Source organism: Vidua chalybeata, chromosome 4 (genome assembly GCF_026979565.1).
Source record: "Vidua chalybeata isolate OUT-0048 chromosome 4, bVidCha1 merged haplotype, whole genome shotgun sequence".
NCBI lineage: Eukaryota > Metazoa > Chordata > Aves > Passeriformes > Viduidae > Vidua > Vidua chalybeata.
In genome coordinates this window covers 42,514,621-42,527,272 of record NC_071533.1, presented here as the reverse complement: position 1 = coordinate 42,527,272, position 12,652 = coordinate 42,514,621, and the positions used below count along the sequence as shown (strand labels likewise).

Genomic DNA, 12,652 nt, shown 5'->3' with positions numbered 1-12,652 from the left:
TTTTTAGATACTTTCCCCAGTTAAGATTGGTTTAGAGGATTCTGGACCCATAAGGATATCTTCTGTCTTGGAGAGAAGGTCCTGTATTTCTCACAAATATGGTATGAAGCATAATACATTCCTCACATGGAGCAGAATTTAATCAGAAGCAAGGCCTCCCTGTCTGTCAGATCAGCAGTTTTCCCCCAGAATATTCATACATGGTACTTAATTTTCAGAAATGAGAGCTTCATTTCTAACATTCAGATATAATGCATCTGTTCTGGGTGGGAAAGCCAGCTGAGCCTGCACTGAACTCTTTTCCTCCTGTTACACAAATAATCAAATGTCAATATGATGCAGTTTCACTGCCTCTAGAATAACTGTTCTGGTAAGGAAAAGAAGAACTGATGAGCTCACAGATGGTTTTTCAAAACATTTGTGCAGTTTCCACAGATTTTGCAAAAGAAAATCTGGAAATATTTTGGGAAGTTCATGTTTTAGTTTAGGCACTCAAGAAGCATATATGAAATAGCATATAGGTAATCAGGTATCCAGTTTTATTTTCAAAGGCAGAAAAATTCTTGTTAGTAATTAAATAAAATATTCCTAAAACTAAAGATACAGAAGGTATATGTAAGTGCAGTTTAGAATATAAAACATCTTTCTCTAGAGCCTTAACATGGTTCTTTGAAAAGCAAGGTACAAAGAAATAGAAATACACTGCCACTGTTTTCATATAATGTTTCCTGATGAAATAAAATGAAAACCAAACCTCCGTTCCCATTTTATAGTATAACATGAGGGGCAAAATGTCATTGTATTTCTATTGACCCTGTGAGCAGATATTCTAAAACAAGGTGTAAATGAGGCTTTCCATGGCCAAGGGAGCTGAATATAAATAGGAAGGGTATTAAATTGCAAACACAAAAACAGTGTTACAGTTGGCTTCAGGCCTGTCTCCCATTCTTTACTAATCATGCTGCAGCACAGTTATATATGAATGTTTATTTAATACTCTAAAAGCATGTTCAGGCATGGAAAAATCAAGCCTAGAATGAAAGCCATCCCTCCTCAAACGTGACTGTCATTGTTTTACTGCTTTGTTTTACTTTTTGCAGTAAATTAAGTCTGCAAACGTTGCCAGTGAAAATCTTCATTGTCACTTTCACAAGGCCTCTCTCAGATGTGAGAGGCTCTACTCCATGGCAGCACTGACATGATTTGGATGCTAAGCCTCTGAATGCTCATATCAGCTGATAAGTCAACTATACATTCACTGGAAAGGTTAGGCTGAGCTATTTCTTTTTCCATTACTTCAGGCAAAAAAATTCCTTTTGCCCATTCAGAGCTAGAAAGTGAGCTATTTGTGTCTAAGGAGGGAGGTCAGGAAGAGCACATGAAAAGTTCCTTCAGATCTTGGCTATCAGTGTTCTCAAAAGTCTACTTTTCAAAAATATTTCTTAAGAAAGAGAAAAAGGTGTTATTTTTCATATTTCCATATATAGAAATACAGCTTATTCATACAAAGTTAAAATAAATTTTTCTTTCTTGAAATTTTGTATTGATTTTTTCCTACATTTTCATAGTAGGTTTAGTCACAGACATAACAAATTTGCTCCTGCAAAATATTAATGACAAACAACTGGTGGCAATGGCAAAGCTGAAGGACTTCATTTTTAGACTTTAACTGAAATGTTAAATGTTAAACTTCTATTTAGAAAGACATCAACAAATTTGATATGAAATCATAGTCACAACTGGAGTTTTTACAGAGGTGTTTTTGATGTGGAGCCCTTTTTACAATTTTAATTTTTCAAAACAACAAATATCCTGTGTGTACATTTCTGTTAGTATTAATGCACTGCCAAAGAAATCTTTGGCAGTTTAGATTTTACACTATTTACAAAATCACTAGCTCAAAACTGCATACAAGAAAGCTTTCTTGCAACTTGTAGTATCAGCCAACCCTTTTCAATAGCATTATCTCATTTTGGCAACTGTACAGAACAAAATTTATTACAGCACTATTTTAGCAATTGAACAATCTGGCCTTGACACACAATACTGATTTGGCTTCATTTACCTCTCCACTATTCTTTTTGTTGTTCTTAGGTCTTATTTCTTTATCTCATTGCATGTGTTAAGGAACTGAATAAATGCTAAACACATCTCTCTTGGATTGAAATATTTTGTAATTGCACATATATATATATTTAAATCTAATATGTTATTTTGTCCTTAATCAACCTAGTCAAAAGGATATCAAGTTTTAATTGACATATACTCTCTACTCGCACAGGCATTAAAGCCAGAATAATAATCCAAAATAACTCCAGACATTTGTATAGAATTCTTACTGACATATCATCAAAATGAGACAAGCAACCAAACATAAGGTTTGTGGGTTTTTTCACCAGGAAAAAGAAAAAACTTCCACTGACTTAAAGAATAATGACAACAAGGTATTTAACTCAAACTAACTGATGGATTATTGTACTTGTGGCCATAAAGAGTATACAGCCTTAACCTTAGCTGCACAGTGTGTATCAACCAAGGGCTTCTCAAAGTGAAACACAAATATTGCAAATTACCGATGATGAAATTGAAGTGTTGAAGGAAATAATGTCACAGATCACTAATAATTACAGTGATATTAACCATGGAATAGCTGCTTAACCGTTTGTTTCTTCCAGACACGTACTATAGAATTACAGTTATCAAAACTGTGAGAGGATGTAGCACTGCTCTGCTGCAGTACTGAGGACAGGCATTCATGGGAGCTGTGAAGAAAAATAGTGTTCTGCAAATCTTGCCACTCTATACAGAATTGGAACTAACCTAGTAGGTCCTCAGTGAATACAGATTAGGGACTTCTTTTCAGAAGATGAAAGCTGTGTTGGCATAAGCAATGACTGCTCTTAATTTAAAATGTTCTCAGTCTTTTTTTATATATTTATTTAAAGGTTTTAAAGCAATCTTAGTCAAAATGCCAAAATCATACAATGATGATAAGAACAAAAGAAAAGGAGACAAAACCACAGGATTACAGAGCAGGTTACATCTACATAGAGATGACATACAGACTGCATTCCCCAAATTACAAGATGCAGATCATCTGTGTCCAGTTTAACCTTAAATGTCAGGATATCCAAAATACTAGTTTTGATAGTCTTTGTGTGACTAGAAGTATCTATTGCTTATATTTGTTTAGACTGCATTCCACTTAATTAAGTGTTGACAGTTGTAGCAGAGTACAGTGGGAAACCCAACCCTGCCTACTATTTATATGTTATTTATCATTAATATAGCATAAACAATAAGTGTACTTTAACATCCAGATCTATTTAGCTGTATTTATTCATTTAGTATTGATCACAAAATATGAGGTTTTCATGCAGACTGTGTTTTCAGAAATTTCCAAATCCAACAGCTACCAAGTACACAGGCCTCTTAGCTTTGATGCAGAACAGTCAAATACCAAAAAAATTAGTTACTTACCTGACACTGAACAGAAATGTTAAAATAATCCCAGCTGAAACAGTCAGCAATTTTAGTATGATAAACGTCCATTTAAGTCCTAGTACAAATCAGAATTTTTGAATCCAAGTTTTCCAAGATCATAAGTAAATGGTCTCTCCAAACCAGAGATTAACACAGGAGTAAATAGTGGCCTGTTTGCCATTTAGAAACAAAATAGAACCTGATGTCAGGTCTCTGCTTGTTCCAAAGAGGAACAGGCAAGATTCCTAAAATAACTGAAAATATTAGTAAGAGAAATATTTAATTCCCAGTAGAGCTGGAGGCCTTACAGTTTTAGTCCTGCTCAGTACAGCTTGTGCTGCTGAGGTAATGAGCTTTCTCACTCAGTTGGTGGAATTCATTGCTCCTGAGTACCAAGAATTACATAGCATTTAACCAATACAGAGAATATTTTAAACACTCTGTTCTCCTTTGCTGTAATTTGTAAACACTGAACTGAGGTAGCACATATCATAATCAAAATATTAAAGACTATTAATATTAATATTAAAGAAAACCAAAACCAAAAAATAAACATCACAAGGCACTAAAAATATATTTTTGACATATTGAATTTGTCATAGTACAAAAGCTTTCTTAGCCACTTACCCAGGCACTCACACATCTGCCACAAGTGGTGATTTTGAAATCTCCATAGAGATCCTTGATGGCACCAGTTGTAAAGAATCCCTCCACCATCAGCAGAATGCCATATACAAAGAATGCAGCTGCTACACCATATATCACATACTTGAAGATGTCAATCCTGTATAGGAACAGCAAAGATTAATTATCTGCATAAATATTTAAAGCTGAGTCTGAAATTTCAGGGTGAGATAATCAGACCCCCTGAGTCTCCAACTTTATGACTGACTGGAGTCAGTGTAAGTGCTGATGTGCTATAATGGCAGGTGAAGCTGAGGACAGGAATGAACTTTGAAATAAAATAGTGTTCCTATAAGAAACACTGGGTCATTTAATCCAATTAAATGTAAAAATTGATCTGTTTAGGTAAGACAGCAGAAATTGTCACATCAACTTAAAAGTAAGTTACTTTTCAGTTTTTTTCCTCTAAATGAAGTAGAAAAGAAAAAAAAAGAAAAGGAAAAGGAAGCAAAAATCTGACACATCTCCTAACTCACACATTCTATCCAGCACCTAGGAGATACTTAGTTACAATCTTCAATAAAACTTTCTACACATACAAGTAGTTCTCAAATTGCAATGTCAGTCTGTGCTAGCTTCTCATTGTTATTCTCCCACTTATTCTCCAGTGGAAAAAGTGTTTGACACAGAATAATAAAGTCATCAAGAGAGGTTCCTTACTTCAAACCAGAAACATTTTATTCCAGAAGTAATGAGGTCAGATCTGGAATTCTTCTATAACCAGGTTTTAAAACATCATTTCACAGACACACAGCTGAAGCAATGGTGGGATGGCTTGCAGTGTGACATGCAGGGTCCTAGAAGGCTCAGTTCACTACAGAGCAGATTATTTGGGTTGTATGGTTGTTCTGCCCAGCACTGTCTGTAAGTTCAACATTGGCTCAAGAACACTGTGTGTTGTATTGTGTTTTTATCTCTTTGTAACAGTCCTGTAATGGTTTGTCCCTTCACCCCTCCTTGTCTCCCAATGGTTACACCCTGAGCTTTCCTGCCTTTCCCTCAATGCCAATCTCCCTGAAAATGCTCAGTCACTCCCCTGTCCCCTCCCTGGTACCTTGTCCATCACTCAGCTCCTAATCTCACTCTCCCAAAATTTTCCACCTTGGGCATCGAGTGAGTGGACGAGGGCCAGGGATCCCTCCCTTAAACTTTCCCCATTGGTTTGTGTGTCTGTCTGTCCTTCCGCCTTCCACTCCCCCGAATTCCCCCATTGGGTGGTGGGCATCCCTTCCCCCTGGTTATCGCCCCGGTATTTAAGATGATTGTGAGAGCCTTGAGGCCACTTCTGGCTGCCAGGACAATGGCATTCAGAGCCCCCCAGAGCTTGCATTAAACCTGAGACTTTTTCCCTGGCCTTGAGTCGACTCCCTCATTACCTCCTCGGATGCCGCCTCTCCTCCTTACGAGGCAAACAGCGCAGCGCTCTGTCTTAGCTGCTCCCCGAATCTCCTCGAGAAACAAGGGAGTGGCCCCACTGCTGACCGTGCCTCGGCCGGGCAGGCGAAGCCAGGGAGCTTCAGGGTAGGCACAGTGGCAACTGTGCCTCTTAAATATTCTCTCATGACCAGCATTTGGGACAAGATTTTTGATAGCACCTCGCTGCTCTGTTGTCTAAACTTGGAAACATTCCTACTGACTATAGCCTTGGATCAGCCGATTCCAAAGTTTTCTACTTCATCTTCTCTAAAAAAAATTAGCCACAGTAAATTTCCATTTTGTTGATGTGACAAGGAAGAAGCTGTGGAACTCTTTATAAAATGATAATATGCAGATTTAAGATGGTACTAAATTCCAATCTTGTTCTCCAGGTCAAGAAAGCGACACCTAACAGTGAAAGACAAAAAATAAGGCTGAGATCCATTAGGATGTGCTAGATGAATTTTGACATGCCATTACACATACTGGATATTTTCTCAAGACAATGATTAATATTTTTATTTTTATGAATGGAAATATTTAATGATAATACCTTAGGAGCACACTTTCCATCATCACTCAAAAGACAACTCACAGTACACATTTTACATGTATAATACAATAGAAAAGCTCAAAAAACTCTTAAAATATCTTTGAGCTTGAATGGCTTTCAAAAGATTCAAAATCAGGTTCAGGTCTACATAAAAAAATGCAATAAAAATGCAGTTAAGCTTTTCACATAACTGGGGATGGGAGAAGTACTAGAAATGAATGCTTCTGGAAATCAAAGAGGTTATGTTTTTCCCTAACATTCTAATACCAAAGCACTTCCAGCCTTTTTTCTTTTTTTACATTGCTTTTTGTCTCATACTCAAATGAAAACTACAGTAAGTCAATTTCTGCATGGAATAGATACTGGAACAATTCAAAATGGTGAAAAAAAATTTAACACTGTAGATGGTGTGAGATTATTATTTTAATATATATAATTCTGATTACATTGCAAAAATCCCATTTCCCTGATTTGACAGTAATTCAGCCATTGTAACACTTTTTTTTAACAACAAAACTGTGTTTTAAGCCTATCTTGTCAATAGTAATTTTTAAAAAAGTTTACAAAACAAATAGCAACTTTGTGGTTATTCCATAAAAACTCTTCCAATTCCTATATCATATACTTTAAACAATTTTGACCTTCATCAGCAGTTGAAGTCTGGGAGTTCTGCCAGCAGCAGCTCCCCCCAGACCTCAATGTGCTCAGTTACAAGCTCTCATTGCCCTAAAGAGATTAGGACTTTTGAGAAGTCCAGAGACTATTTCAGTCCTTACAACAGCCCTTTAAACCATCTGTGCTGAGTCTCCCACTGAGCTGCTTGTGTCAAAAAGCATACTAAGAGATCTCTGCTTTTTCCTTAGCCTTATGTGCATCTACAGGAATAACTTTTACTTAAGCCTTCCTTTCACAAAAGGAAAAAAAAATATATATAGCCCAACAGTAGCCAAATATAGAAAACTATTTCCTCCTCATCCACTTGTTACAGAGAGGTCATAAAATCTCTATTCATCAGACTACACGGGATGAAATACTAGACTTATTCCAAGGGAAAAGGATCTCCTGTACAACAGAGTAAAAAGATAAATGAAAATCATGAGACAATCACTCAACTTCCTCTTTAAAAGCCAAAGAGAATTGTATTGCAGTATAGCTACATTTAGTGTCTGCAGTATTTAAAGAAAATGTATTACAAGAATAACTTTATATATATATATATATATATACATATATGTATATATATGTATGTATACACATACACAGTTTTGAAGATAGCATTGCTATTAAGTTATTATGCATCATCTAATACAGTTCACATAAACTTTTATTTTCTCATTAAGTTATAATAGATAAAAGATAGACCTTATAAAATTGCCTTTCTTTAAGATAAAATGTGATTCTTTGTGGATGAACTCATGGAGATTAATTGCCATCTGTGCTTCAGCAAATTCTCAATTGCTGCAGACAGAGCATGAGAGCAACCAGGGAGGTAGAAGAGAATGGCAGAAGGGGTAATGAACATGAGCCAATGGGCAAGATGGATAAGGACACAGAAAGAGAACAAGAAGGGCTTACATGGGATGTAAGGAAAGAGGTGGGTAATGAGCAAAGGAAGGATACAAAACAATAAAGATAAAATTTTGTTCTTCTGACAGGATTGGAAAAATATACACTATTTTACAAAAGAATATTTATTTTATATTGGAAAAATATACATTATTATTAAAGCTACTCTGACCTAGGCTGCTGAGTAGAATAAGATGAATTATTATCTAAACAATAAAAGCCTCTTGAAGTTAGTAAAAGATTTTTTTTAAAAAATACAGAATAATCTAAGCCATATATTTGTCTTAATCTGGTAGATTCTCCATGAATTATGGATCTGCCTTTCCTAACAACACTATGTTCAGAAGTGTTAAAAACATTACTGTTTTTAAATTGTGATTTAAATCAAGCTGATCCTTCAATTTTTAGTTCTTTCTCTGCTGCTAGGCCATTAATTATTCCATAATAACTACACTCCCCTGATTCATTAGTCTGAATCTGGATTCTATCCAACAAGAAGCATATTCAAAATATCTCTAGAGAAAACATTCTTCTGGCAGAAGGTATTCAGGAAAGCCATCAATGCTAACTTCTCAATGAACAGGTTGAAACTGAGAACTGAGTAGATTATCCCAGCAGAGACAAGTCAAAGGTGAGTGAAAATATTCTTAGTGAGTCAGACCAATGTTGCAGATTTCCTACTGTGTATTTTCGTGGTGTTTTGGCAAATTTTAGTGTTAAAAATTATAATAAATCAGCAAGAAATAAAATAATTTGTTAAACAAACTTGTCTATGTTCAGCAGGTTTTTGTGAAAAGTGTCTTAATATAGTTTTGGAACAATCTACATATTTGCTAGGGATATTTTTTTTTAAGTTGGTTAATATATGAATGCAGTACAGACATTTAGTTGTAATTAACAGCTAAAGTTTACATTAATTTGCCCTGTGGCAGGATTCTTATGCTGCCAGAAAAACATTATATTCTAAAAAATTATGTGTGCACTTCAGCCTAAACAAGTGATAAAAGCCTAATATTCCAAAGGTTTTCATTGGCCTACCCACCAGAATACCAGATATTACTGTGGGACTCATTTTCCTGAATTTATAATTCTGTCTCATGTTTCTATTCCAGAATTTATAACATAACTTCTCCAATATATATAATGATATTAAGATATAAGAGATGTTAAGTAGAACATGATTGCCAGTGAATTGTACCTATACTTTCTGAATGCAAGTAGTTTCAGGCAATTACATCTATTTCCAAGCTAAAAAACTCCCAAACATAATAAGAAAAATAAAATACCAAAGCAATCAAAGTTCTGAAATGTTAATAAGATTACCATAGTACAACATTTAATGAAAAACTGCCTTTTGTTTTTTTTTTTTTTCAGCCTGCATAGAAAATTTAGAAGGATAAGAAATACATGCAAATGTTACCACTGGGGTAGAAGGGCTTCTCCTGTTTTGGAGGATTTTTTTTGCTTTTTAAATTTTTTTTCTCTTTCAATGACAGGGTATTTTGAATACTTGATGCTTACATCTAGAACACACAATAACCTCTGTTACTCTGTAAACCAGCAGAAATGCTGACCTCCATGCTGATTCTCTTGCCCCCTAAGGGACTGATGCTAAGAGGGTGTTAAGACACTGGATAGCAGCCTCTCCCTCATGCTGTCTCAAGCTTGTAGAAATAGTTTTGCAACTGTGTTTTTAGAAGACAGACAAGATATGAGGGGATGCTTGCAAGCGAAAAGGTCTGTTTAGGCTATGCAGAAACCAAGCCCTTGGAATTTTTGTAAAAATGTGCTCAGGCTCTCCTGCAAACCAGCTGGGAACAATTTCTCGGTGTCAGTTCATGATACTATTCACTTAAATAGATTGAGCAAAGAAGACAGCTGGTACCATAAAACAGAGGGAAATTGTTAGGAAAAGGAGGAGACAAGCAAAGACAAACTTCAGGAGGAAAACAAATAGGGAGGAAAAAGAATTTATTATAGTCACGTACTACCTGCAAAGTAAGACAAAAATCCCCAAGTAAAAACCCAAATGAGGTAAAAGAAACTGAAATATTCTCACAGTGAAGGGAAAAAAAATGAAAGTACTAAAAAAAATTCAGCATAAGTCCATGAGGAATTTTTTCTAGATTTCTAATAAGGAGTCTAACTTCTAAATTTCAGGAGGGAAGAAAATAAAACTGGAGTATAGAATGTTCAACTAAAGTTCATCAGGAAATGATGAAATCATGAAATAATGAAAACTTTGAGTCCAAAATACTGAATTTTTAATATGACTGGCAAGACAAGGCTTCTCCTCAACATTGTTTGGGGCTTTTTTTATAACCTAATTTTGTTCTGTCTAAAACTACTTAGAAACTTTTTTAGAGATGCTAATTACAGAAGAGATCAGTAGCCTTCTTTGCCTGAAGAAGGCAAAACCCCCACTGGAACTAGTGCAGAGTATTGTGTGGACTTCTGGTGGAATTACATGATGGTTGTTGTACACGATGGATACTGAATTTCCAGGCAATCTTCTGTAGCAGTAAAGTGTAAAAGATGTTGCAAAAGCATATCACAGGATTTGTGAGTGTTTCATTAGTACAAATATAAGCTTGGAGAAATACAAAATACATACTGAAAGTGTAAGACTGACAGCTTGCATACAGCTACTGTATGCCCAGATTGGGATCTTAATAGTGAATTTACCCTCTTTAGATATCCTGTGGAACACAGAGTTAGTTTTATATGGCACATAAAGCATATTTAGAAATACAGATATTACATATAAATATATGCTTTCCATTTTATCTGTTTATGAAGTGAGCTAAGACTAAAGGGAAATAAAGGCAGTTGAAAAAGATATTTCTATGGAGATGAACCACCTATTGAGAAAGGGAAAATCACAAGGCATTAAGTGATTATAGTTAATCTAAGATTCCAGTCAACCAGAAAGGAGAGCTACTTAACGCAGTACTAAATAATACAAATGTCTGCCAAAAAGTAGGAGACTGTATTTGCACAGAAGAAGACCAATAAATTCTTTATGTAAGATCACTCTGCTGGTATTCACATTCACTGCTATGAATTTTCCAGATTATTCCTCTGGAATTTTCATGTGGTACTCTGAATTTCCTTATTCAATTTCATAAAATGAGGACTACATCTTTGCAGGTAAATGCCAAATCCTGAGTTTTACTTATATAAATTCTCACCGATATTGCATTTAACAGAATACAGAAGACTGGACTACATAATATAGTTGAATAGGTGGCAAATGCGACTTTTCAGCACTGTATAATCTTGTAAAGGTCATGTTCTCAGGTGCTGATATTTTTTGCCGGATTTGATGCATCTGCCAATGATACCAGATCTAAAATCCTATGTTCTGCATCTAATATTTAATATGCTGTATTTGCCCAGTGGTGCTATTTATATGTGACTCAATTATTCCAATGAAATAAAAACTGTTCTCCTTAAGTAACCTGAATCTTCAATGACATTGTTCTCTCTCTGGTGGTTCCTGCCAAATTATAATACTCAAAGAGGACACATGAGTCAAGGTTGGATATTCCATGCAGAGAAAACTTCATTCTTCTACACAATCTCAGTTGCTGTTTCCAAACATGCTATGGCACAGGCCTGCTTAAGTTAGCAATTATTTGATGCAGAGCCTTATATGTTTTGCTTTCCATAATAAAAATAGTATTTAAAACATAATGTATGTTCAAATTTAAGGAATACTTTTGTAAGAGATCAAAAATGTATGGGGAAAACCAGATTACTACTATTGTGTATTAAGTAGATGCCTTAAACAGAATCATCACACAGTCTAATGCAAATGTTTATAAATATCACATTTAATATCAGCTGTCCTTTACTATGGGGCACATTGTCATAACTTTCACAGTGTTCCACTAATATAAGTGTAGAAAGATTGATGATAACAGTAATATTTTAGTGCTACCAGCATTTAACTTCTGATAACAACAAAGTCAACAACAACAACAACAAACAAACAAACAAAAAAGCATAACATCCATTTATCTACCTCTCAAAACACTGGTTTTTATCCCTAAGAGGGGAGATATAAAAGATTCTAAGCAATCTTTTTTTTTTTGTTTTACTCAAAAGAAAAGTTGTGCATACATTTGTATATTACATAACAATACTGTCTAATAAACCCTGACTATACACTAACAGAAAGGTCATCAGCAAGCATCAAACTTGGCCATAGCAGTACCTGAAACACAGATCTCACATCCTGAAAGGAAGGAAATTTTTAGACCTAGGAAGGTGGCACCAATACAGTGTCAATGCAACTTCCTGTAGAGAATACAGTGACAACAAAATTACAGATTGCAGCTTCATTTGGTTTACTATTTGGTTTCACACCTTTAAAGGAAGTGAATTTACAATTACCTGAATTAGCTTTGACTGTAGTAGGAAAATGGGTTTAATGTTACTATCAGGGAGATTTCTTCATTTTCCGCTCTAAGAGCATGATTCCCTTGTTCCATGGCCTATATATCACAAACATGTGACAGATGGCACTAACTGGCTTTGCGTACTAAAGAGAAAGAACTGGAAAAGTATGCTGTTGGGAAATACACAAAACATACCTTGTGCTGCTGATTTTCTAAAATCTTCTTTTGGAATTTATTCCAAACACCAGAAAAATATAAAAATCCAGCTCATGCAATATATGCTTGATAATCACGTCTCTTTCTGCTGACTTTGTAATGTTCTCAAAATCAGTGATTAAGTAAGAAAATCTAGTTATACCTGGTACTTTGCATATAGTGTTCACTGCATTTTATTAAGTTATTAGGAGAATGACTGAAAACCACATCCACCTCAAGCAGATGGCTCAGTTTTAGTGAAATCTACAGAGCTGTTAAATTGACAAAGTCAGCAACATAAAACATTCACCTCTTGCAGTTAAATATTATAAAAGTAGTTTTCAGGATAATA

General features: G+C 35.1%; 1 protein-coding gene across 1 annotated transcript in view; it reads right to left on the bottom strand.

The window, feature by feature from the left end:
- GPM6A (glycoprotein M6A) overlaps positions 1-12,652 on the bottom strand; it is a 120,963-nt gene that overhangs the window by 21,315 nt on the left and 86,996 nt on the right. The window contains exon 3 of the mRNA XM_053941521.1: positions 4,111-4,267. Within this exon, the coding sequence (XP_053797496.1) occupies positions 4,111-4,267 (157 nt within the window). The remainder of the gene's footprint in view (positions 1-4,110; positions 4,268-12,652) is intronic.